At 33.5% G+C, this 24,256-nt stretch overlaps 2 protein-coding genes and 1 pseudogene across 2 annotated transcripts; 1 reads left to right on the plus strand and 2 right to left on the minus strand.

Moving 5' to 3' along the window:
* Positions 1–1,156: 1,156 nt before the first annotated feature.
* Positions 1,157–3,788, minus strand: LOC21386129 (pentatricopeptide repeat-containing protein At1g62350). Its single transcript, XM_024176356.1, has 2 exons — positions 3,591–3,788; positions 1,157–2,311 (listed from the first exon to the last, which is right to left on the minus strand). The coding sequence occupies exons 1-2, from the start codon at positions 3,756–3,758 to the stop codon at positions 1,895–1,897; spliced, it is 585 nt and encodes a 194-aa protein (XP_024032124.1). The 5' UTR covers positions 3,759–3,788; the 3' UTR covers positions 1,157–1,894.
* A 7,529-nt stretch (positions 3,789–11,317) lies between these two features.
* On the plus strand, positions 11,318–13,821 carry LOC21386130 (annotated as a pseudogene).
* A 419-nt stretch (positions 13,822–14,240) lies between these two features.
* Positions 14,241–18,250, minus strand: LOC21386131 (pentatricopeptide repeat-containing protein At4g28010). The gene is made up of 4 exons (XM_024176351.1): positions 16,110–18,250; positions 15,762–16,016; positions 15,317–15,398; positions 14,241–14,694 (listed from the first exon to the last, which is right to left on the minus strand). Exons 1-2 carry the CDS (start codon positions 18,075–18,077, stop codon positions 15,825–15,827), a joined length of 2,160 nt encoding a protein of 719 aa, XP_024032119.1. The 5' UTR covers positions 18,078–18,250; the 3' UTR covers positions 14,241–14,694; positions 15,317–15,398; positions 15,762–15,824.
* Between the last annotated feature and the right edge of the window lie 6,006 nt (positions 18,251–24,256).

Below are 24,256 nucleotides of genomic sequence, written 5' to 3' on the forward strand. Positions count from 1 at the left end.
CCCCGCCCCCCCCCCCCCCCCTTCCCAGAGAGAGGACAAAGAAAAACGACAACATTCAAAAAAAAAAAAAATTTGGATTCGGTCGGTTCGGTTTTTAACCAAACCTCTAAACTCAAAACCAAAACCTAACCGCCTTTGAAAAAGTTCAGTCGGTTAACCGAACTGACTATCTTCGGTTCCACGTGGCGCCGTCTTTTTTGGTTTTTGGGCGGTCAGTTCTTCGATCGGTGGTGGTCAATTTTGATTTTACGGTTTTTTTTTTTATACAGTCCTTCTCATAGTGAAAGATTAGCACAATAGGCTTGTGGTCGAATGTTTGAAATTTAAACGTGAAAGCTTGTTCAAGACAAGTCACTACTCGTTTTAACATGCCTGGCACCACGAGTCTACAATTCTTGATTGCTAGTATATTTGAAGGCCACAAGCTAGTTTATTTGGCATCGTGTGGCCTTCATTGAACATTCCTATTAAGACAATTTAATTTGATGTAATAACGCATAAGAAGTATGCTAACGTCGGTCATCCCATTTCTAAACTTTTCTTTCTATAAGGACAATCTAATCTGACTTAATCACTCGTCCGACCAACCAAATATGGCCACTTGCAATGTAGATTTTGCAGTTTGGGCCATGAGAAAAGTGTGAACCATTTGACCTTGATGCTGAAAATGATCCCAGATATTTAATTATATTTTAGGACAAATTTTTAGTTTTGCCATTACATAGCAATCACGTGCAAAATTATTTGTTTAACACATGACTCATATGCAGGTTTCGTAAATATTTCCAAATGAAATGTAGGAGAACCACAGATTGGTAAGACGCTAAATCTTTCTAGAGGACGTATTGGATATTTGGCTTCAAGTAAAAAAGTGAAGACTTGCGAAGCTCATATGGTTGGTAAAGGTATTATTATGCGTGTACATGAGAAAAACCTCCCTTCGTAAGAGGGTCGGATCGGGAGTTAAGGAAGATACATTATTTATAGCCTTGTTTGTTTCGCTTTTTCGAGTTGAGAACTTGAGTTAGAAAGCGAATTTATGAGACAAAAAACACCAGAAAAAGTTGAATTTAAATTTTTATGAAATAAAACACTGCAGTAAAAACTTGAGTTATAATTCGAACTAGTAAAATGAATGAAAATTATGTAATTCTGAAAATAACTATAAGGATGTCACATCTCAAGATTAATATTGCCACCAACGCTGATAAGCATTGACATTGTCAAAGTTCAAAACCTAACCCCCAATAATTTACAAGCGACGAAACCAAGCCATTTGACGTATAATTGTAAAATTCCCACTTCAGCATGAGTATTATCATAAATAATGCAAGTAGAAAGTCTACAGACCACGTCAACATATAAAAAAGGATTTATCAAGACCAACAGTAAGGATCTTGATGAGAAGCTTTGGTCTCGACGTGAACTTAAGCGTTTAAACATCCATGTAAAAGAAGTTTTTAAGATGACCGCCACATAATAAAAGGCTTAAGGAAGGCTGTGTATAGTTTAGTGGCAGTAGATTCAGTCGGGTCGGATACGGTGATAGTTTCTTATCTCACGCATTCTTATGATATGTTAAATTTAAAACAAACAAACGAAGTGTGGACGAGGTTTTATACTAACCCTCTAGTTTCAACATTCAGAAGTGTCAATCCAAATGCGGAATGTGCACCAAGAAACAATTTTAGGTGAGAAAGAACTACCTTTCCCCCTGCAATACATGAACTTTCTTGTATGAAATGCGCGAATGAGAAGGAAGCCTCACCAATCTATCTCTTGTGGTGTTTTCGCATAATTTCGCAGGAGCCAAAATGACGTTGAATGGCTTCAAGCCATTTGCGAATGCTTGCCTCCTCATACTCTCACATCACAAACATACAAGCACAGCTATTTAATCATCATCACTATCTCTTCTCCAATCTTGATCCTCAAACAAGTCTTCAGGTGGGTCGTAAACAATCATACCTGGGAAAAGCTCTAGGAAGTCGTCTTTCACCTTCTCTCGTAATTCTGGGTATGGAATGAGCCCCTTTAATATAACTCGAAAAGGCAGAGATATTGGAGGATCAGGAGACTGTCTCATTTCATCATATATGTCCATCGCCTCAGAAGTCAATCCATTGTCTAGGAAAGCTCTAACAAGGTCCCCAAACGTATGTTGATCAAACAGAACTTCCTCACTCTTTAAATCTGCCCAAACCTGCTTTGCTTCGTCAACCTTTTTGTTGCTTGCAAGCATCATGAGCATGTCCCGGTAAAAGAACATGTCTGGCCGATACCAAATTTCTTTGCGCACCACATCATATAACTGAAGAAAGAAATGCATGTTAGTAAAGTGCAAAACTAGATGCTGAAAAATAGCCAACCTAGAATTAGGCAACAAAAATCGAAATTTCTATAATATGAGTTAATAACATCATAACAAACACAATTGCATCCATCCACAGACTTATATACGCTCCGTTTTCATATCTTTCTATGTTCACTGAAAATCCATGCGAATATCTTTCATATCTCGTGTGAAATTTATATTTCTAGATTCTAACCAGAGACAAGCTATATATAATGTTCTCTTTTCAAGTTATTACGTTCTCAAGTTATAACAATATTCACCCACAATATAACACCGGTCCGAACTTACACTTAACTCAAGAAAAAGCAAGAGAAAAAGCAAAGAATTCTCGAGGGGACCTGATTAAGATACTCCATGTAATTCTCATCACTGTAGATCTTATCAAGATTTCTCCACTTGTATATCTATATCAAATCTTTTTTCATTTCCTTTTTAATATTTAATCGTCACTTTTCTAGATCATTAAATACACAAAAGAACACACCCAGAATATACACCAAAGAAGGAGACAGATTTATACATCAAGACCACTAATCACAAGATAAATTTGCACAAGTTAACATGAAGTTGGCCCCTCCAGACATGAGATATTTCAAAAAATTTCCTCAAAGCAAGAAAAGAATATCCTTAAAAGACCATATCGAAAACTAGTAAATGATGACCTTCCATGGATTCTCCTATATAAGCCGCAGCTAAAGTTGAAAAAATAAGAGCTTGAATGCCACTTGTAAATAATCCAAGGAACATCACAGATATAGGAACCACTAAAAGTACTAAAGAAACAAGAACAACAACTACTAATAACCTATTCATTTCGCTAGTTCGAATTAAGAGTTTGAGTTAAAAATATGAATTCATGTGATAGAAAATACTATAATAAAAAAACTTGAATTTAAATTTTTCCGAGAGAAAACGGAAAAAACTCAACTCTAACGAACTGAACGAGAAGAGTCATCAAATTGCTAAAAGTTACACATAAAGAGACAAAAATGCAAATTTTGAACTCTTTTTCTCTCGGAAAAGAAAAAAAAAATCCTCTCTCACATATAAATTAAGTGGAAAGAAAAATACGATCAAGAAAACACTTTCCATCAATCCAGACAGAGCCAAAATTACATCCAGAAATCTATCAACACGGTAAACCTAATCATCACCAAGTTCACTTCCTTCCATTCCTAATTCTCTAGTTTTTTACCCAAATTAACGAAAAGCACCAAAAGCGAAACTCGCAAACCTTCATGGAGAGGAAGATCTGGCCCTGCCTCTGGAGCTCGACGAGGACGGAGACGAGATCGGACTTGAGCAAGCGAGAGACGTGGGACCGCATGAACCGGTCGAGCCGGAACGGGTCGGACTGGAGCCTCTTGAGCTCCTTGGCGACGATCAGGCCTTCCTTGCTCATCTCCTTCTTCCGCCGCCATATCGAGAGGCTCCGCCCGCCCGAAGGGCCGCCGCCACAAGCTCCGCTGCGATTGATCGTTTTGTGGTGGCGGGGAAGTGATTTGGAGGATTGAATGCGTCGAAGGATCGAAGGATGAGCGTGGGGGTGCAGGAAGCTTTGGTGAGGTTCTGCGTAGGAGATTTTGGGCTGAGCGTAACATTAGAGTGGGAGCTTGGGTTCTCAGCTTCTCAGTGATGAACTTTGGAGTTTGGATGGAGCCGACCCGGCAGCTGAGTGCCTGACTCACACGCTAAAAACGTGCTTTCTTTTCTTTTCTTTTCTTTTTTTCTAATAGAAAATTGAAATTTTATTTTTACCTTGTGCACAGTTTGATTCGGTCTCAAACCGGACTATTATTAACAGTTTCAAAAAATTTAGACCAAACCTGACTGTTTATAAAACAAAATCGGACCGTGGGTTACGTATATTTTTTTATGAGAAAAAATATTATAACGAACTACAAATTATATCATAGTACAAATCTATCAACAAAACGCACTTTAATCACGATTTGGATCGTTAGTGTTTTTTTTTAATTAATAAAATCATATGTTACATAATGCATATCATCTTTTACAATTAGCATTTTAAAAATTACAATTAGCATTTTAAAAATTACAAATAATAATAATATGTTGTTCAACTAAAATAAAAATCAATAACTATTAACTAGTAATATTACGGTCATCGAAAAGGTAGCAACAATAACATGCAATTCAAAGCAAAAAAAAAACAATCCATAACTAATAATATTACCGTTATCAAAAACCAAAAATTAACAAATGACAATAACATGCAATCAAAACAAAAGTCCATAAGAACGGAAAGTCAAAATTACGTAATTTTGCTCAAAATGCTCAAAGGTGTTTTTAAATAAAGAGAGAAAGAGAAAAATATGCTAAAATTTGAGATGAATTAAAATTAATAGGTTAATAGTTTGCATAAGTTAATAAATATGTCAAATTACTGTTTTCGTCCATAACTTGTCTGGTTATGAACCATAACTTGACAAATTATTCCCGATTTTTATCCATAACTTATCTGACTATGAACCATAACTTGATAAATTTGTCCATAACTCATCTGGTTATAAACCATAACTTGACAAGTTATGACATATTAATTTTTATAACTAAAAATTTGTCTATATACTTTCTTAAGCTTTTCATATTGACTTATTTCCTACTATTTCTCTTAAATAAAATATATAAACTTAATGATCGGGTCCGATCTGGACCGTTAGGAAAAATTGCAAATCCAATCAAACCGTTTAGCAAATGGTCGGTCTACTTTGGTTTTAAATCGTTTATTAACGGTGCTGAGGGTGGAACCAGGCAGGCGATCTGAGGACTATTGGTCCAGGTTTTAATCAGACCGTGTACACAATCCTACTTGAGGGGATTTTTTCCAAAAAATAAATAAATAAATAAATAAATAAATTCTAAAACATGAAAATATAAAATATGAATACAAATCCACCCACCTAGCCCCTCCCATTAAATCAGTAAAGTAAATGAAGATAATTTGTAATGGGTTCCAAGAGTAAAAAACAAGCAGAACACAGCTAAAAGAGTATATATAAGATCAAGTACTCACGTGACTCTTTAAATAAATTCTCTATAATTGATGTAAAAATCGATCAATCGACATCGTAAGCAACCTTTAAAGAAACATATTTTACAGATAAAAAAGACAACTAAACACTAAACAAACAGTGCAATAAATAATCGAGATAATAACAATTATTATTACAAATGAAAGATTAAAAAAAAAAAGCCCACAAGTCGCAACATCAAAACAATGGGAAGCAAGGCCTTTCAACACTAGTAAAAGTAAGGGTATTTGCAGATCAAATTATGCAGATTAAGGGTCAATTCAGCGGATTAGAAAAATCTGAATACGTTACGAATCTATTATCTACTAACTTTTCTTGAAGTGTATATACAAGTACACAATTTACCGATAGAGAGAGAATATCATTTGAATATTTGTAAATTCGTTAGGTTGGTGAAAATTCAAACTCGAGCATATCTACAATTTCGTTATCACTATTAATACTAGTTGTATTGCTAAATCAAAATGAATAAATGATACCTTAGATTTCCGTCACTTTTAAAACGTTGCACAGTTTATCTATGAGATTTTATTTTATTTTAGTTTCGATCCTTCTATTAACTAACTGTAAATTATTTGACGTAATATGTAAAAATTATGGACTAAAATTAGGAACATCTAAAGTTTTGATTTAAAATAATACCAAAAACAAAGGTTAATTTCTACAAATAGTTTCTAAATTTTAATTGTTTCAATTTTAGGCTTTAATACACACAAATTCGTCAAATATTTAATCCTTAGTTAACATAAGGACCAAAACTGAAATAGAGTAGAACTTCAAGATTATATGTGGGACGTTTTAAAAATCAGAAATCAAAGTGAAATTAAGGATAAATTTCAGGGGTCATTTGTGAAATTAACCCAAATGAATAAGAAAGAAGATAAACTATTGGGAAAAAACACACATCTACATTCACACAACAAAAAAAATAAATTGAAACAAAATAACAGAAAAATAGAGAAGACAAATATTTATATGTGGTTCGAAAGAATTTCTTACGTCCACGGAATTGTGAAAAAATTCACTAACAGTTTCAGAATTACACACTCATACAACTTTCTCACTCACTTTTCTCAAAACCCCTTACACCATTTGTCTATCTCTCTCCTCACTTTTCTCTCTTTCTCTCAAAAAAGGAGGCACACTTTCTCTGAGCATATATAAAACCTTACACAAAACACTTATTTATAGACTCCTAACAACCCTTGCCCAAAAACATGAAACCATAACTTATCCAAAAAAACACAAAATAGTAACTTTCCTAAAGTCAATTTGAGACACTTACCTAACAATCTTCACATTGATTCAAACTCTCTCAACTCACACAATGAGTATCCAATCTCGACACTCGTCCTGTCATCACACCGACGATGCAAACTTCAACAAGAATAAGCATGCGTCAAGTTCAAACTCTCATCAAACTTGATACAAGAAACTATCTTTTTCTTCTTATTCAAAGCATCTTCACTGTCATAAGTCTTCACTATCTTGTCTTTATCATCTTCAACTGCCATTATCTTGTTGCACTTTTTTACTCATGCAACTTCTTTAACAGCAAAAGAAGACTCTTCATGGCTTGGCTCCACCTTTATAGCTCCACCAACAACTGTAGTCTCAATCAGTTTATACAAGTTTTCACATTTTCACCCTTCATGGCTATTAAATCACCTTTCCTGACTTGCATAAAACCACCCTAAAGAAATCAAACTTCTCCTTAGTCGAGAAATATGTCTAACATTTGGTAATGTCCTCACAACTCCATCAAACATCTTCACCTTCACAATACTGATTCCAACAACTTTAGCACTAGAATCATTAGCCATCAACAGAATACCAGCATCACAGGGCTTATAAGAATCAAATCACTCCTTATATGGGCATATATAAAATGAGCATCCATAATCTAAGATCCAAGAGTCAGAAATATTTTTATCAACAGTAACAGAATAAACATCATCTTCACTCTCATACTTGTCGCTAACAACATCTGTAAAATCTAAAGTCTCCTCGAGTTCTTACTTTCTTTTTTCTTCTAGATGCTTCATCAGTTCTTCATGGTTTCTCTAATATGCCCCTTCGTATGATAGTAGTAGTACTCAATATCCTTTTTTGTACGGGATCAAGAACGATCGTCTTTTTTATCATAACATCTCCATCGTGACTTACTCCTACCCCTATTCAAATCTGACTATGCCACTGGAACTTGTTCAGTATGAAACGTACTACTAGCTTCTTCTTATCTACAGTCTCTAATCGAGTAGTTGACACCTCATCTGCAGTCAACGTCGTCTTTCCAATGAAAAGTGTAGTCACTAAAGTCTCATATTATTTAGGTAGGGAGGCCAACAAAAGTATCGCTTTATATTCTTCATCAATTTTGACATCTACACTTAATAACTGAGTTATGCACTTATTAAAATTATTTTTATGGTCTCTAACATCACTTTCTTCAGCTATCTTCACTCAAACAATTGTTTCTTCAAATATAATATATTTGTTAGGGATTTCGACATATAAACTTTTTTTAATATTTTCCATAACTCAGAAGGAGAATAACACTATATTTCAATTCAAGAGCCAAACTTAAACGAATAGTGCTTACCACTCTTGCTTCCAGTTCTTCTCAATCTCCATCTTTCATCTTTTCATCATCTTTTCTGGCTTCTTTCCTTGGAGCTTTTTCAGTAATCCCTGTTGAATCAGAACATCTTTCACCATATTCTGCGAGATGCTAAAATTATTTTTTACATCAAAAAGCTCAATCTGCTCAAAACTTTATCTTGAACATCATCTTGATCTCTTTTTTTTATCTTCACCACAGCTCTGATACCAGTTGTTGGAGAAAAACACACCTCTACATCAACGCAACAGAAAAATAGATTGAAACGAAATAACAGAAAAATAGAGAATACACGGATATATGTGGTTCGGAAAAAAAATTTATGTCCACAGAAGAGGGAGAAAAATTCACTAACAGTTTCAAAATTACACACTCGTATAACTTTCTCACTTTTCCTCTCTACCTAAAACCCCTTACACCCTTTGTCTATCTTTCTCGTCACTTTTCTCTCTTTCTCTCCAAAAAGGAGGCACTCTTTTTCTGCACTTTTCTCTGAGCACATACAAAACCTTATACAAAGCACTTATTTATAGACTCCTAATAACCCTTGCACAAAAACATAAAACAATAACTTACCCAAAAATTACAAAATAGTAACTTTCTCAAAATCAATTTGAGACACTTACCTATCAGAAACAAATGCGTGTTTACAAATTAATGAAGCCAACCACCAAGACTAAGGGCTTGTTCTTTTGGATCAAAACTCAAAAAAAAAAAAAATTTAACTCAAGTTATAACTTTATTCAAGTTCTAACTTTATTCAAGTTCATATTCTTTTGTAAAATTTGAGTTTGAACTTGAGTTTTAACTTGAGTTTGAGGCTAAAATCTGAGTTCAAGTTCCCCCTTCAACTCAAGTTCTTAAACTCAAACTCAAGTTAATGAACAATATTTTTTCTATTCTTAAAAACACTATAACTTCTTCGTTTTAAATCTGATTGAGATTATTTTTTTTATGCGTTCACAACGAATAGACGAATAAAACCCCATCCATATACCCTATTAAAATTTTTCATCACCATTGAGTATTTATTAAAATACTATATAAATATAAATTCAAGTTTTGACTCACCTAAATGCAAACTCAAATAGATTCTCAATTCAAATCATAACTCAAATGTGCACATTCAAACACAAACTCAAATTATAATTTCAACTCAAGTTATAACTTAAATTCAACTCAAAATTTACACTCAAGTTATCATAACTCAAAAATACAACCGAACAAGCCCTAAGAATTTCTTATTCCGTTAGTTTATGAGTTTGAACCACACAACTCAAATAAATGAGTGTTAACAAGTAGTAATATATATTGTATTTTTTACCTTCTCTTTTTTTTTTTGTGCTGATTTTGATTTGAAGCATTGTCTATTGTAACTCGTAAGCAATGTGATTAATCAACTGAAAAGCCCTGAATATTAATTTCATCAAGGGCGCAAACACTTATGCAATCAGTTTTGGCAGCGTGCATTTCTATCATTCTATGTTGGCCTAGAATGTACACAAAAAATGTTCATGAATTAAATATAGTTAACCTAATCTTTTTGAAGCCCCACAGTTTCATATCCGATATTCTATCCGTCCCCAAATGGTTTCCATTAGTTCTTTTTTTTTTTTTAAATAATTGGTTTTCATTATGAGAATGAGAAGCAAACGTAGTATATATATGCGTACGTAGTATATTGATCTGTCATTACTCTTTCAGAAACAAAAAACATAACTAAGTCATAAACTTCAAAAGAAAAAATAATAACAAAAAAGATCACAGGGTTATTAATTAAGATTGTTAATCTGAGCTATAATTAAGCATTGTGTCACTTTGGTGTCATAAAACTATATATTATTCATGATAATGCTCTGTGTTGAAACTTAATTGATTGAAATTAATAAATATGACTAGGTGTCACGGCCATCTACGAGAAATGCTTATATATTAATACAACTTATATAGTTCAATCTTGCATTTAAGTATTCTCTTTTATATATGTAAAATAGTACATCATTCGTCTTATATATGTGAATCATCATGATCACACAATCAAGATTGTTTTAAATTTGTAAAATTAAGTTGTACGTACGTACTCAACAAACCAAAACCATAGGGTAATTTTGATTGGAGATATTAAAACTCTATTTCCGTTGTCAAAGATGAATTAATTATCGTTTGATCCAGAATCCAGATTCGTAGATGTTTCATACACTTCTCTTCTTCTAACTTAACAAAAAGATAGAAAAAAAAAAAAAAGGAAAAAATAAGTAATATGGTATTTCCCAGCTCATCATCTGATTGCTTACTGTTTAATAAATTATTATATGTATTGCTAGCTTGACAGTGATTCATGAATTCATCTTTTTGGAAAGAGAAATTGCATTACAAAACATACAAACACTAATACGGAGTTGAATTATCTCAAAACACAAGAAAATCTAACCCTGGTGATTAACCAATTCTATTATAATAAATTCGAATGAAATACTTTAAATTAAAAAAAATTGGAAAAAAAAACTTTAAAAAAAAAAAAAAAAAAAGCGCGTACTAAGTTGTACAACGAAAACCCAAATAAGTACACCGAATTTCCAGCTCACATATAATTCTTTTATTATAGTTAATTGGTGTTTGTATTATTTTTTCATGTTTTGAAATACATTTTCTTAGGGAAAAAAAACCGATTTAACCAAAACATATATCGCCGTATAGATGTATATGGCTAGTGCAAACAATATATATTAATAATTATTTTTCGCTTCATCACTGCTTAAATTGCACATATAATTTATTTATTTGAGGTAACAAACGCAAAGAGCTTTTAATGTTTAGGGCAAAAATATCAAAACAAAAAAAGAAAAAAAAAGTTGCATGGCGACTAAATTGACAAAACAGCCATGGTCCGGCGCAGCTTACTTAATTTGGCACCCATGCATGCACATTCTCATTCGCATCTTGCTTAAATCCCAACCAAACAAACCATCGATGTATTTTCTTCATTATCCATAAGCCATTTCAAATTCCTCTAAATATTAACGCATGAAACTCACACTATAAATACTATTAGGTTTAGGTTTAGTTCACTGATTCAAATTTTTAATTCGAGTTGAGATGTGACTTTTTTAAAAGTTTTTTACAGTAATAAAATTCGAATTCTAAACTCGAATCGGTGAAATAAACGAAACCGAAGCCTATAAAACCTCTTCAACTTCCCTCCACCAAACTCTTGACCCAATAAAATTAGTTATAACACATTCATTTCAAACCCCAACTTCACATCATCTTTGTTTCTAGTACAAAATGGCCATAATTTCCAAAACCAATTTCCTCTCCATTATATTCCTTTCCGTCCTCTTCGTCATTTCTTCAAGCCCAACTCTAATCTATGCTTCAAGTTCAAACTCCACAAGTACTACTTTCGGAGCGAAACCCGACGGCTTGATCGACTCGACGGAGAGCTTCCTCGGTGCATGGGGCAGCGGCATGTGCCTCGGCGAGTGTCGCGGTGATATTCGTGCCAAGAGGAAGGTTTTTACTTCGTTCTTTGGTGTTCAAAGGGGGAATGTAAAAGCCCTAAGATTGGTATCAAAATTAATGGGACGCTGGTGGAAATGACAAGTGGAATATTAGCTTTGAAGGAGTTACCGGTGTTTCTCTTGTTGGAGGGAAGCTTGATGCCCGAGGATCCGCCTTGTGGGCTTGTAAATTGGCCGCCGGTGGAGGCGCCAACTGTCCCGGTGGAGCTACCGTCAGTGAATTAAATTCCATAATATTCTTATAACTATAGTACATGAAACTATGTCATCAAATTCATTAAAAAAGAAAAATATGTCGTCAAATTTTTAAAATTATTCTTATATATGACTTTGATAATAATCCTGGAAGAGATAATATATTACTAACGTGCACGTTTAAGGAGTTAAGGTCATCGCCGACGGCATCCACGTCCGACTCTCAACCAATGTCGTCATCAAGGATTCCACCATCAGAACCGGTGACGACTGCGTCTCCATCGGCCCTGGTACTAAGAACTTGTGGATTGAACATGTTACGTGTGGGCCCGGCCATGGCATTAGGTCAGTTCTAGCTGATCATTTTTTTTTTTTTTTAGTTACGTGCGCTTGAAAATTATCTTTTGGGATTGTGATTTCAAACGTTATTAGATGACAAAGCTAATAATTTTAGTATAATACATGAACTTTTTAAGGTTATAAAATGTCAGAAAGAGCTCTTTATCAACTATCAGTTATGGTATTACTAATGTATGGCAATAAAGTTTCACATAAACTGTTTGGTCTTTTTTTAACGAACTTTGATTGTACTCGATTTTTATGTGTCGATCGGGGTTTTTTTTCCTTTAGTATCGGTGTTAGTTTTCGTCATTGTACTATCAGTGTTTTTACTAGTAGATCCAGTCGTAGGGATCGAATTCTATTATATTCGGGGTCATGTGCGTCTTTATATCGAGTATGTATTTCCTTCTTTTTAGTAATGAAATTTCCTTTTATTAAAAAAATATGAGATTTTTTGGTACGCTTAGCATACCGGTAGGTCAGGTTTTTCTAACCGTTAGATATGCATATATTTTTTTTATTTTTACGTGATTTTATACATATCCAACGGACATAAAACTTAACTTACCAGTATGTTAACGTACCGGAAAAAGTCCCAATTAACATCTGGTGACTCTTCAAATTCATTCCTTAGCTTAGTTAGATGTTGATACGATATGAGTGTCTATAAAGTGACATTAGACAATCAAACATGCATATAAATATATATATAGAGAGAGAGGTGTGGGAGAATAGATAAGCCAAATGGAGAAATTATGATCATTGCTCTCCTGTATTTGAAGTAAAAAAAGAATTGATTAATGTGAACCGTTGGATTAATTAGAAGTTGAAGAACAAAATTATTTCAATCTCATTCTCCCTTCTATGTATATAGATATAGATTATAGATATACGCATATATTTATGTGCGTGTTTGTTCTGTACATATATTTAAATGTTAGCTTATATATAAGTGGTCCGTTGCAGCATAGGAAGCCTGGCCAAAGAGCTGGAAGAGCAAGGAGTTCAAAATGTAACGGTAAAAAATGCAATTTTCATTGGTACTCAGAAGGGGCCAAGGATAAAGGCATGGGCCAAGCCCAGCAATGGATTCGTCCAAGGAGTCCAATTTATGGATGTTACAATGCGAAATGTCCAAAATCGTATTGTAATAGATCAAAATTACTGTCCTCGCAACATCGATTGCCCTGGTCGGGTAAGACATCCCATTTAGCCATTTTCAATTCTTTCGATTCTTTCCTTAATTAAAAAAAAATGTGTAACTAGCGTAATTATTCGAAGCATTTTATTTTTGAAATTTTTTAAGAATGCCGTGAAAAGAAAATATTATTTTATTTCTGCCATCAATTTCAAATTAATATTTAATATTTTTCATACTGTCTTGAAATACGATGAGATAAATAATAAAATGATAAAAAATAATAATTATTCTTATAATTTTCTCAATGGTCATATTTTGAATAGGTATCGGGCATCAAGATTAGCGATGTAGTATACACGGGTATTCGAGGAACATCAGCCACGCCAGTTGCCATAAAATTTGACTGCAGTTCAGCAAATCCATGTACAGGAATTAAACTACAATATGTTAATCTAAATTGTGTGGATCAAGCAGCTGAGTATTGGTACATGGAAAAGCATTTGGAATTGTTCGACCAAATAATAGTTTCTGATCACAAGAAAATGCATAACGTGGTATATGTCAATCACGTGTGCAAAAATTGTTACTAGCTAATGGTATCATCGACATATTACAATTCTTTTTACTATATTCAAAGCAAACATATAAACAATATTTATGTTTTCGCAGAGACAAATCTTATTATGCAAAGAAAATTTACAACAATGTTGTGTGAGCATCATTATGCGTATATACCACATATTTATGTATCTTTGGCTGAAGATATCCAGAAGATGAACGATTGTAGTAAATACACCAGAATTCAACAACTTTCTACTCAAATGAATCAAATTTCTTTCGGGAGGTTCTGGAATACAGAAAAGGACCAAAAACGATCACAAAAACGACTACAATGACTAAGAATCTATAAGAGAGGAGACCGGTTTCTAACAAAGGTCAGATAAAAGAGAACAACAAAAATTTGTAAAAAGAAAGAAAGAGAAAAAAAAAAAAAAAAAAAGGAGCAGTGATCTATATCTATAATGCTAAATATTTGTAGTGATAAATAAAGTGCTCTTACAAGATGGAAGAAAGCTACCTTTTAGCATGCAACCTAAACAAAGATTCAAAAGTCACTAACTGATGATCCACATAATTCCTAGTATCCCATTAACTAATGAACAAACAATTGCTAATTTCATCTTATCTCGCTAGCAAGTAGCAACCATTTTGTTTTCTCTGCTTTGATTGCTCCGGCAATAAAGAAATCTTCAAAAACCACAAAAATATGTTACCCCATAGCCTCCGCAGGTTGCCTATCGATCACTATTGTTGGACTCCAGCAACTGAGATTTGTGATCAAACCCGAATATGCAAATCATTACATGTTCAAGAAGCTGCTTGCAAGAGCTAAGTCAAGAATTTTCTATAGCATCCAAAGCCACCCTCAACTTCCGTGCGATGTTTATCGATTCTACAAGGTACTAACAAAAACGAAAGACAATGAGGTTAGTCATGGGGGTGAATTTGGTAGGTTTTAAGTGATCCCCTACCACCCAATCACTCAACTCACGTATGTACCACAAATCAGCTATAGTTTTCAGTTTTGAGTTCTATGCTTAATTATTTGTTTAGAGATAATGCAAAAACTCCATAGTGACTGGCATAAATAAGTATATATATTACAGGCATACATACAAGTGTACAAACGAGATATCATCATGCAGATAAATATGAAAGTTCACCGTGCTGCTAGTGATGTTCATATTCAGAATCACACAGAAAATAGAATCCCCGACACGTTTGAGTCATAGTATGCAAATAAGATAATGTAGATGCTATGACAAGACTTTATCAAGCCCTAGGATGTGTAAATTCCTGCTCCAGAATTCCCTCAGTTACAGCATTAGAATAGCCAAAGTTGCCTCTCATTAACATCTTATAATAGTTATGATGATAAGAATACACATTTTCATTGTGCGTCTATTTAAAACATTTACACGCGTGATGATTATACAAAAAATATGTAAAATCTCGTTCTTCCTAATATGGTTTCGAGCAATATGATATCCAGTAGACAATTAATTTCTAGCGACAATGGTGTACCTCCGAATGACCTTGACGGTAGATCTCTAATTTGTGAGAGCCTCCAAATGTAGAATTCGGTGGGTGAGTGTTAAACATCTACCTAAAAATCCCAATAAAATAGGGTGAGACTATATTCTAGTTCACATAAAGCTTCCAAGGTCAAGCCCAAAAACTCAGGTCTCTGTCAGATACGGATACATATTTCAAACATATTGTAAAAGAAAGACTACACTGCGAAGGAGTTTATCAAATGAATTTCAAAGCAAGTGATCATTCCAAAGAACTAAAATAAACAGAAAATTAAATCCTTTGTTTTAAAAAAATTACATCCTAAGCAAAGATAGTAGATCAAACCAGTCCGTTCTAGATTGGTGAATAGAAATGAAGAGAACAAGTGATCATTCCATGGGTACAAAGCAGTAAACGAAAAGATAGACTATAAGATAGAGAATGCAAGATTTACTTGAGATAGTGATGAAGACAATCGGTATATCATTAGAAAAGTCTTCCTGAGAAGAAAGAAGCTTCATCCAGCACATAAGCCGAGTCTTGGGAAAGATTTATCGAGTTTTGCCAACAGCTCATTGCTTAAAATGTTTTTTCCTTTTGATGCTTCTTGCGAAAAAGTTGGGAGAATCTCCATGACATCAACGTCTTCAGAGCAGTGACAAATGCACATCAAGATAGTATTAGTAAGTACTTGGTCTAGAGCAACACCCTTATGGGGGAGAATTTCCATGACATCAACGTCTTCGGAGCAGTGACAAACGCACATCAAGATAGTATTAGTAAGTACTTGGTCTAGAGCAACACCCTTATTAGCAATTTGATGAAACAGATCGATGATTTCTTTTGTTTCACCCTTTGAATAGTAACCTTTTAACAAAGAATCATACACAAAGGCATCAGGCTTTAAACCAGAAGAAACCATCTTCTCAAGAACCCTCTTAGCATCATCCAAAAGCCCAAGTTTTGAAAATCTGTTTATTATTGTGGAATAGGTGAAAGTATCCGGTTCTAATCCCGAATTCAGCATTTCCATAACCAATTCTCTGCCAGAACTGATATCCCCTTCTCTAAGAGTAGCATCGATCAGCGTATTATAAGAGACAATGTTGGGTCCCTGATTTGAGTTCCTCATTTCCTGAAGCAACTTCCTAGCTTGCTCCAAACTGCCTTCAATACATAAGGATGCCATTATTGTGTTGTAGTCAATAGCACTAGGAATGATCCCAGAAGCTCTCATCTTACAAACAAGTCCTTTGGCAATACTGAGAAAACGCATCATGCAAAATCCATTAATCATAACACTATATGTAACCGCATTTGGAACTAGTCCAATATCCAGCATGTGTTTTCTGAATTCCATTGCTTTGTTCATCATTCCCATTTGTAAAGAAGCCCCGATCAAAGTATTATAGGTTACCAGGTTACCTACTAAACCCCTTCTAACCATCATATCATAGATTTCCACGGCCTCATTCACCCGGCCTTCCTTGCACAGACCCATTATTATCATGTTAAATGTGATGACGTCCAACGCAACAGAGTTTTCATCCTTTGATATAGAACCAAAAAGTTTTATTGCCTCATCAACCCTCTCATCCAAACAAAGTCCCATGAGTAACGTGTTGTAAGTAACCACATCAGGCTTCAACCCTTTCTCCACCATCATTTCCACAATTTTAAAAGCATCGCCTATCAGCCCTTCCTTGCACAATCCATTAATCATAACATTGCAAGTAACAGTAGTAGGCTCTTCACCACTCTCTAGAATCACATCGAAAATCTCCTTGGCTTTTGCAGCCTTTTCGCCCTTGAAAAGCCCATCAAGTAAACTGGTGTAAGTTACAACATCAGGCTTAACTCCACGTCGCGTCATTTCGTTCAACATCTCGGTGGCTTCTATCAATTTCCCCATTTTACAAAGCTGGTGAATTAAACCACTATAGGTAACTACATTAGGAGCAATCCCCTTTCGAAGCATCTCATCAAAGAGCTTGTATCCTCTATCGAAATTCCCTTCATTGCAAAAACCACTTATAAGCGTAGTATATGCGACAACGTCAGCTTCCAAATCAAATTCTATCATCTCCTTCAACAAATCGAACGCCTCGTCCGCTCGACCATCTCTAACAAAACCATCCATCAAGATGGTGTAGGTCACCAAATTCGGGGGACAACCCGAAACCTCCATCTGAACTAACAATTCCAATGCTTCCTTCAACTTTTTAACCTTGCAAAGGCCATTTATAATCAAGTTATAACTCGCAACGTCCGGTGGCAAACTATAGTAACTGCGCATTACATCAAAAAACTCCCTTGCCATTTCAACTTCACCATTTCGACAAAAACCCTTCAACACAAGATTCCTAACAAGCGCATTAGCCTTATAACCACGCTTCAAAACCAACCCCAAAACCCCCAGCGCAAATTTTGGCTTGCGGGCATCAACAAAACAAGCAATTAAACAACTCAACGATATAAAATTGGGAAAAATACGAAGATGGGTCATTTTTTCATAAACAGAAAAAGATAAATCATAGTTCCGAGACCTTGTAAGTGCGTGAACAAGGAAATTGCAGGTCGAAGCAGAAACGAACCTTTCGGATTCAATGGCACGGTTAAAAAGCGAAAACGCCTCGGAAAATTGGGAATTGGGTTTTTCACATAGAGAGCGTAATTGGATTTCCAAATCCAAAGGAGAAGAAGAAGAATATGAAGAGAATAGCTTGAAATAAGAGTTGGGTCGAGGACTGTGAAGTGCTTTTCTAATCATTTTTCTGCGTTTGTAATGAAAATTTGTAGTTAAGTTTATGACTTTCTAGACAGAAACCAAACAAAAAAATTGAATTTGAAGGAGAAAAAGAGTAATTGAAGATTTTGTGTCTACCTTCTTTTGTTGAGCGAAGCTGATGAAGCGAATAAGCGGCTGCTTTTCTCTGGCCTCGGGGCTTTTCCCTGTCCTCGGGGGACTTTTTGAACACCACTGCACATTTAAAAGAGTTAATTTCAATAATAGCAATAAATGATTATTAATTTTAGTATTATTTTTATATATTTTTACAATTAGTTTTACTATGTGAGTAAAAGTAAGACTGGGGTCATTTGATTAGGAGATTCGTTCCCTGATTCGAATCATAATTCGTAGTTTGTTACAGTATTTTTTTTCACAAAAAATACACGTAAATCAAAAATGATTCTAATCACATGGTTCTAATCCATGAACCAAACGTCTCCTAAATCATTTTTATTTGAATTAAAATTTCAGTTTTAAAATCTTAAATATATATTATGAAGCCTTTTATAATTTAAATATTCAAAGTAGAGAGAGGAGGAGAACGAACACGGGTGTGCGCATAGACTAAGAAACCCCAACGACCACCACCGTCTACCACCATGAGCACTGACGAACTCACGACAGTGAAAACCACGACAGCGAGAACCCACGTAATCACGCGACGAGAACCGATGAACCTTCGCCGGAGAAATCAACGCCTAAACTTCTTCGTCAGAGAAGAACGAACCGAGGAATCCTCACCCTCTTCGCCAAAAAAATCAGCCATGAAATAGACGAGGTCAATGGCGGATTTTGAGACAAAAGTGAAAACGTTGTTGGCTTTTCTTATTATTATTATTTTTTTTTTTTGCTTAGGTATTTTTTTTTCTTTTACCATTTTCTGTCATCTTAGAAGAAAATAAAGGCTTTGGAGGAGGAGATAAAAGCATATAAGGTCAGTTATTTAAAATTTTTTGGGGTCATTGGATTGTCATTATGCTCCTTATTTGGTCTGTGACTATGCCTGATGGCCGGTCATATCATTATGACCGCTTGATAATTTTATTATGACCGATCATAAGACAAACACATCATGCGATCATAGTAATATGACCAACGGTCATAATTACTATGACCGCCCATTAGACAGGCAGACGCATAGGTCGATTGCTTGACTGATGAGCCTACGGTCATAGCATTATGACCCTCGGTCATAGTAATGTGATTGCATAATTGTCAGGCTCATAATGCGACTGCATGACTAATGAGTCTGTGGTCATAGCATTATGACCCTAGATCATAGTAATATGACCGCACAATTGTCGGATTCTTAGTGTGTCAGTCATAGTATTTTTTTTTTATGGGCGGTCATTAGTCATAACACTTATAACCGTCAGTCATAGTACTATGACCGAACAATTGTCGGACTCTTAATGTGTTAGTCATAGTACATTAATTAACAACTTTATTTGCTTTCTTATTTTTTTTGTATTTATTGTTTTTTTACCAATTTTTGTCATCTTAGAAGAAAAAAAAAAGACTTTGGAGGTAGAATGTGACATCATAGTCAGACGATATCTTCACAGGAGCTTCATCATCTTTAACAACATAACTTAAGAATAAATTTTTTTCCTTGTGGTCGAATCCCAAGCACATTTCTCACCAAATCTATAAGACCAATATAAGTTGTGTTGATGGGGACCAATATCCCCTTCATTTCACAACCGACGTATCTCGAAGCACGATCCCAATGTCCATTGTACTTGATGAAGACGTTCAATCCAGCATCTATTCCTAAATAATTTCAAAAACAATAACTGTTAGTCAACATGCAATTACTTTTAATCGGCATAGAGTCATTAGAAATGGTCAATCATAACACTGTGTAATGGTCGGTCATAAGACAGTCATAGTGTGCTAGTCATAACATTATGGGTCATTTCAGTCATAATATTATGACAGTCCGGTCACATCACTATAACTGCCTTATGGACAGTCATAATACTATGACCGGCCATTTTGACTCAAACGGTTATAATTTGACTCATAAGCAATGACTCATACTGTTATGACTGATTGGTCATAGTATTATGACGAACATATAACACTATTAGTCACAATACTATGACTCCCAAGGTTAACTATGTCTTTGACGTAGTTGTCGTTACAATCAATTTACATATCAATTATAAACCATCCAAAATCTCAAATTGACGAAGGATAGTATCAATTCCTATCACATTAAGTTCAACCCAGTATTTTTTTCTAGTTATATGTACTAACTCTCTCGAAAAATAAATTTAAAAGAAAAAAACAAAAGAAAAACAAAAAAATTGTGTACCAACCTCGATCTGGTGCACAACCAGAGTATTGGCGACGACGAAATGAAGGCGTAGGGAAGAGAGAGACTGAGTAGAGATAGAGGCCAAACTTGAGAGAGAGAAAGAAAGAGAGCTGAAAATGGGGTGTAGAGAGAGAGAGAATGGGCATGAGAGAGTTGAGAGTCTCTTTAAGGTGCTTTTAAATTATAATTTTGACCTAAGTGACATAGAAGTCATTTTACCTCACACTGCTACATGACAATACTAATTGTGAAAGTATACAAAAATTATGCTACAACTAATAATAATTTATTCATGAGAGCTATTATTGAAATTAACCCTTTATACCCCTTATTAAAAAAAATTAATTAATTAACCATTTTCTTTTTCATTCATTATTTATATACTAAACAACTAAAAACCCCCATGTCAAAATAGTTGTGAAAGATATTTTTTTTAAAAAATAATAATATTTTACGTATTTTACTCAATTTGTATAATTTTAGCAATTTATTATCTAAACTTTTAATTATGACTAGTTAAAATACGCACTACGCGCGTGAGTATTAACGGTCCGTTTAGTTCATTGATTCGAGTTTTTAATGTAACTTTATGTAATAACTTTTTACTACAGTAAAAAAGTTAGATGTGACTGTTTTTGAGAACTTTTTGCTGTAGTTAAACTCAAATCGGTGAAATGAACAGGACCTAAGTATGTTATATTTTTTACCCATATAATTAGAAAAAAGAAATATTAGCAACATCAAAAATTTAGACAAGCACATATTTAAATTTATTTAAATGAGAGCATAATAAGGGGTAAAGTTCAATAAGGCACAATTAGAAAACACAATATTTAAAATAAATAAATAAAATAAAAGGATCAAATGCACGTTTTAAATTAGACAAATGTATTTCAATAAGTCATGGTTATAAACATATATCTTTTTTAAAAAAGACAAATGAAACATGTATGTTTCATCTTATGTTTTGTCCGTCCCTATTTAAAAACTCATTCACACTTTGTGAATGAAATACAAAAAAAAAGTTGTACTGCTAAAGGCAATAGTGGGGAAAAAAAGGCAATATGTAGGAGAAAAAAACAAAGAAAGAGAAGAAAAATGTAAAAAAGTCTAAAAATGAAAAAATAGAAAGAAAAATCGAGAGAATCAAAAAACATAATTAAAAAAAAGTTGAAGTCAACATGTGGCTTTCATAAAGGTTAACATATGGCATTTTTAGAAGCCAACTCTTTGACACTCTTAAGTGTGTAATATATAGATAAATTATCCTCTTTATTTGTAAAATTATTTCAATATGTCATATTTTATAAATGATTGTATTAAATTAGTGTCAAAAAACAAGTTTGATGAAAAATGTTATTAATTATTATTATTATTATTATTTTATAATAAACACAAAAAAAAGAAAATCTTTCGAAAAAGAAAATCAAATGACCGGTATGACTGATACACTTTATGTAACACCTATTTACAAACGTCACATGATTCGTTACTTGCTTCGTTAACTTCAACAATTTTAATAGAAATAGAAAATAAACTCAAACATGTATATAAATCCCAGAAAAATAATGTAATAATTTTTTTTCTAAATAAAAAACGAACCGTTATCCATAAATGACAAGTCCCAAAAGTCTAAAGAACAATCATCTAATTAGATAAAGTATGTGAAGAAAACATAATTACTTAGAGTATGTTTGGTAGGAAAGAAAAGTAGAAGGAAGGGAGAAGGTCCAGAGATTTTGGGAGGGAAAATAGAAATGCAGGTTGTTTGGTAGGAGGAAAAAGAGAAAGGAAGAGAAAATGGAGTGAAAAATAGTACATGTGGGTCCCACCATTTTTCTTCTTTCCACAAATGGGATGAAAAATAGGGACAACTAATTAAAGTAGGTAAAATTACTAAACTACCCTTTCTCTATCAACATCCAAGCAACAAATTTAAGGGTATAAAAGTAATTTATAAGTAAAATTTTCTCTTTCCTCCTAATTTAACTTCCAATACCAAACAAGTAAAGGTAAGTTCATTTTCTTTCCATCTTCTCATACCAAACAACATAAAAGAAAATTAATTTCATTTCTATCATTACTATTTTCCATTACTTTCATATTTCCTTTTTATCATATTTTCTTTCCTTCATACCAAACATAGAACCTAAAAAAAAGAAGTTTAGCAATAACTGAAGTCTCAAAATCAAAAGTGCGGAATATAATTAAATAAAGCTCATTAAAAATTACACATCATCGATGGCGTCTTTCCGTTTTCAATTCAACGTTCCATGCGCACCCACCCGTTCTCACCCTCCATCCTAAACTTCTTGCATCTTACCCTTATCTGCAACATGATATAATTCTTAAGTAAGCAAAAGCTTATTAAGTATACTTCCTTATCTCACAAAAATTTAATTTGAGTTTTCAATGAAAATATAACATAATCATCATCAAAGTAGTGCACGAGGCACACATTTATATATATAACATATCTTTTCTTTAAATTTTAACATTAACACATTATTCATTTTATCTTTAGGGACCTAAGTGTTGTACCATTAACATCGTTGGTATGCCGTCATGAGAGGAATGTGGTAGCTAATCCCAAACAAAACATGACAAGTCAACTTAGCAGGATAGTCCTAGCGGAACATCATAAACATAAACATATGGAGTGCAACGCTTCATTAAGTAATACATATATAGATATATAAGTTTTTTTTTTTAAACTTGTCATAAATAGTAAAATCTTAATCATGAAAACAGCCTTGTGATATTCATCATAAGAAGGTCTTGAAAGAAGAACATATTGTTCATAAACCTTTAATCATAAAACATTCCTTATCATTTTTATAAAATTTTATCATTGAGAAGGTACTTAACTAGCTTACTTAACATTTTTGTTGTACAAGGTGATGGATGCTCTGGTTCACGACGTGCTCTTCTTCTTGGGTGTTCATATTAAATCATTCAATAATAACATTGGAAATCAATATTTATATCATTGAGATATTAAATCGTAGCATAACTCATCTCATATCATCATTACATAATTATATAATCATCATAGCACCACTTTTATTCACATAAAATCATGATTCATAAAATCAGAAAACCTTGACCCTTACTCACTTAGAGAATTATAACTCAATTTACATAAATGATTTCTAGCTAAAACGTGGAGAACATAAAATCAACATGAATATAAATTTTATCTTAAATTAAAACCCAAAGGAGCAGTGATTTTATAATTTTCAAAGCATGTCAACTAAATTAGTCAAACACCAAAGTTCACAGAGCACATCATGGTCAACAAATTTTAATTGAAAATCTAAACATGATCAGAGGTTAAAATTTGTATACTCATGATTAACATGATCATAATGATCTCCAAATTTTCGTAGAATAAAATAATCTCAGTTAGCATATAAAACGGATTTTACAAAACACGTTCCAAAATCTATCAACATGTGTAAACCAGTGAACAGCCTTCAAAAATTCCATATAAATACATGACATATCCAAAAATTGCAGTAAAATAAAATCTCATCAATCCTCTACACCATCTGGAAATCGGAGATCACATGATTCACAGATTCTATAGACCTTAACCAACCTTTTATTAAATAATAGGTAATTCACAAAACCGTAAAATTTTGATATAATGGTAACATCATAGAATTAAAAATATCCAGAATTCGAATTCATTAAAAAACATGCTCATAACATATAATAAAATTCATCAACAAAAACCAAACCCTAGAATTCTCCTTAACACCCTTCAACGAATATCACATATAATTTATAAAGATTTTCAAATCTATTATTAAAACATAGAACTCCTACCTTG

The sequence above is a fragment of the Morus notabilis genome, unplaced genomic scaffold (genome assembly GCF_000414095.1).
Source record: "Morus notabilis unplaced genomic scaffold, ASM41409v2 Scaffold2354, whole genome shotgun sequence".
Lineage (NCBI taxonomy): Eukaryota > Viridiplantae > Streptophyta > Magnoliopsida > Rosales > Moraceae > Morus > Morus notabilis.

Coding starts and splice junctions, on each gene's coding strand:
- LOC21386129 (XM_024176356.1), bottom strand. CDS start 3,758: ATGAGCAAGGAAGGCCTGATCGTCGCCAAGGAGCTCAAGAGGCTCCAG. Junction 2,312..3,590: donor AGATCTTCCTCTCCATGAAG/GTTTGCGAGTTT, acceptor TTCTTTCTTCAG/TTATATGATGTGGTGCGCAA.
- LOC21386131 (XM_024176351.1), bottom strand. CDS start 18,077: ATGATTAGAAAAGCACTTCACAGTCCTCGACCCAACTCTTATTTCAAG. Junction 16,017..16,109: donor ATCAAATTGCTAATAAGGGT/GTTGCTCTAGAC, acceptor CTCCCCCATAAG/GGTGTTGCTCTAGACCAAGT.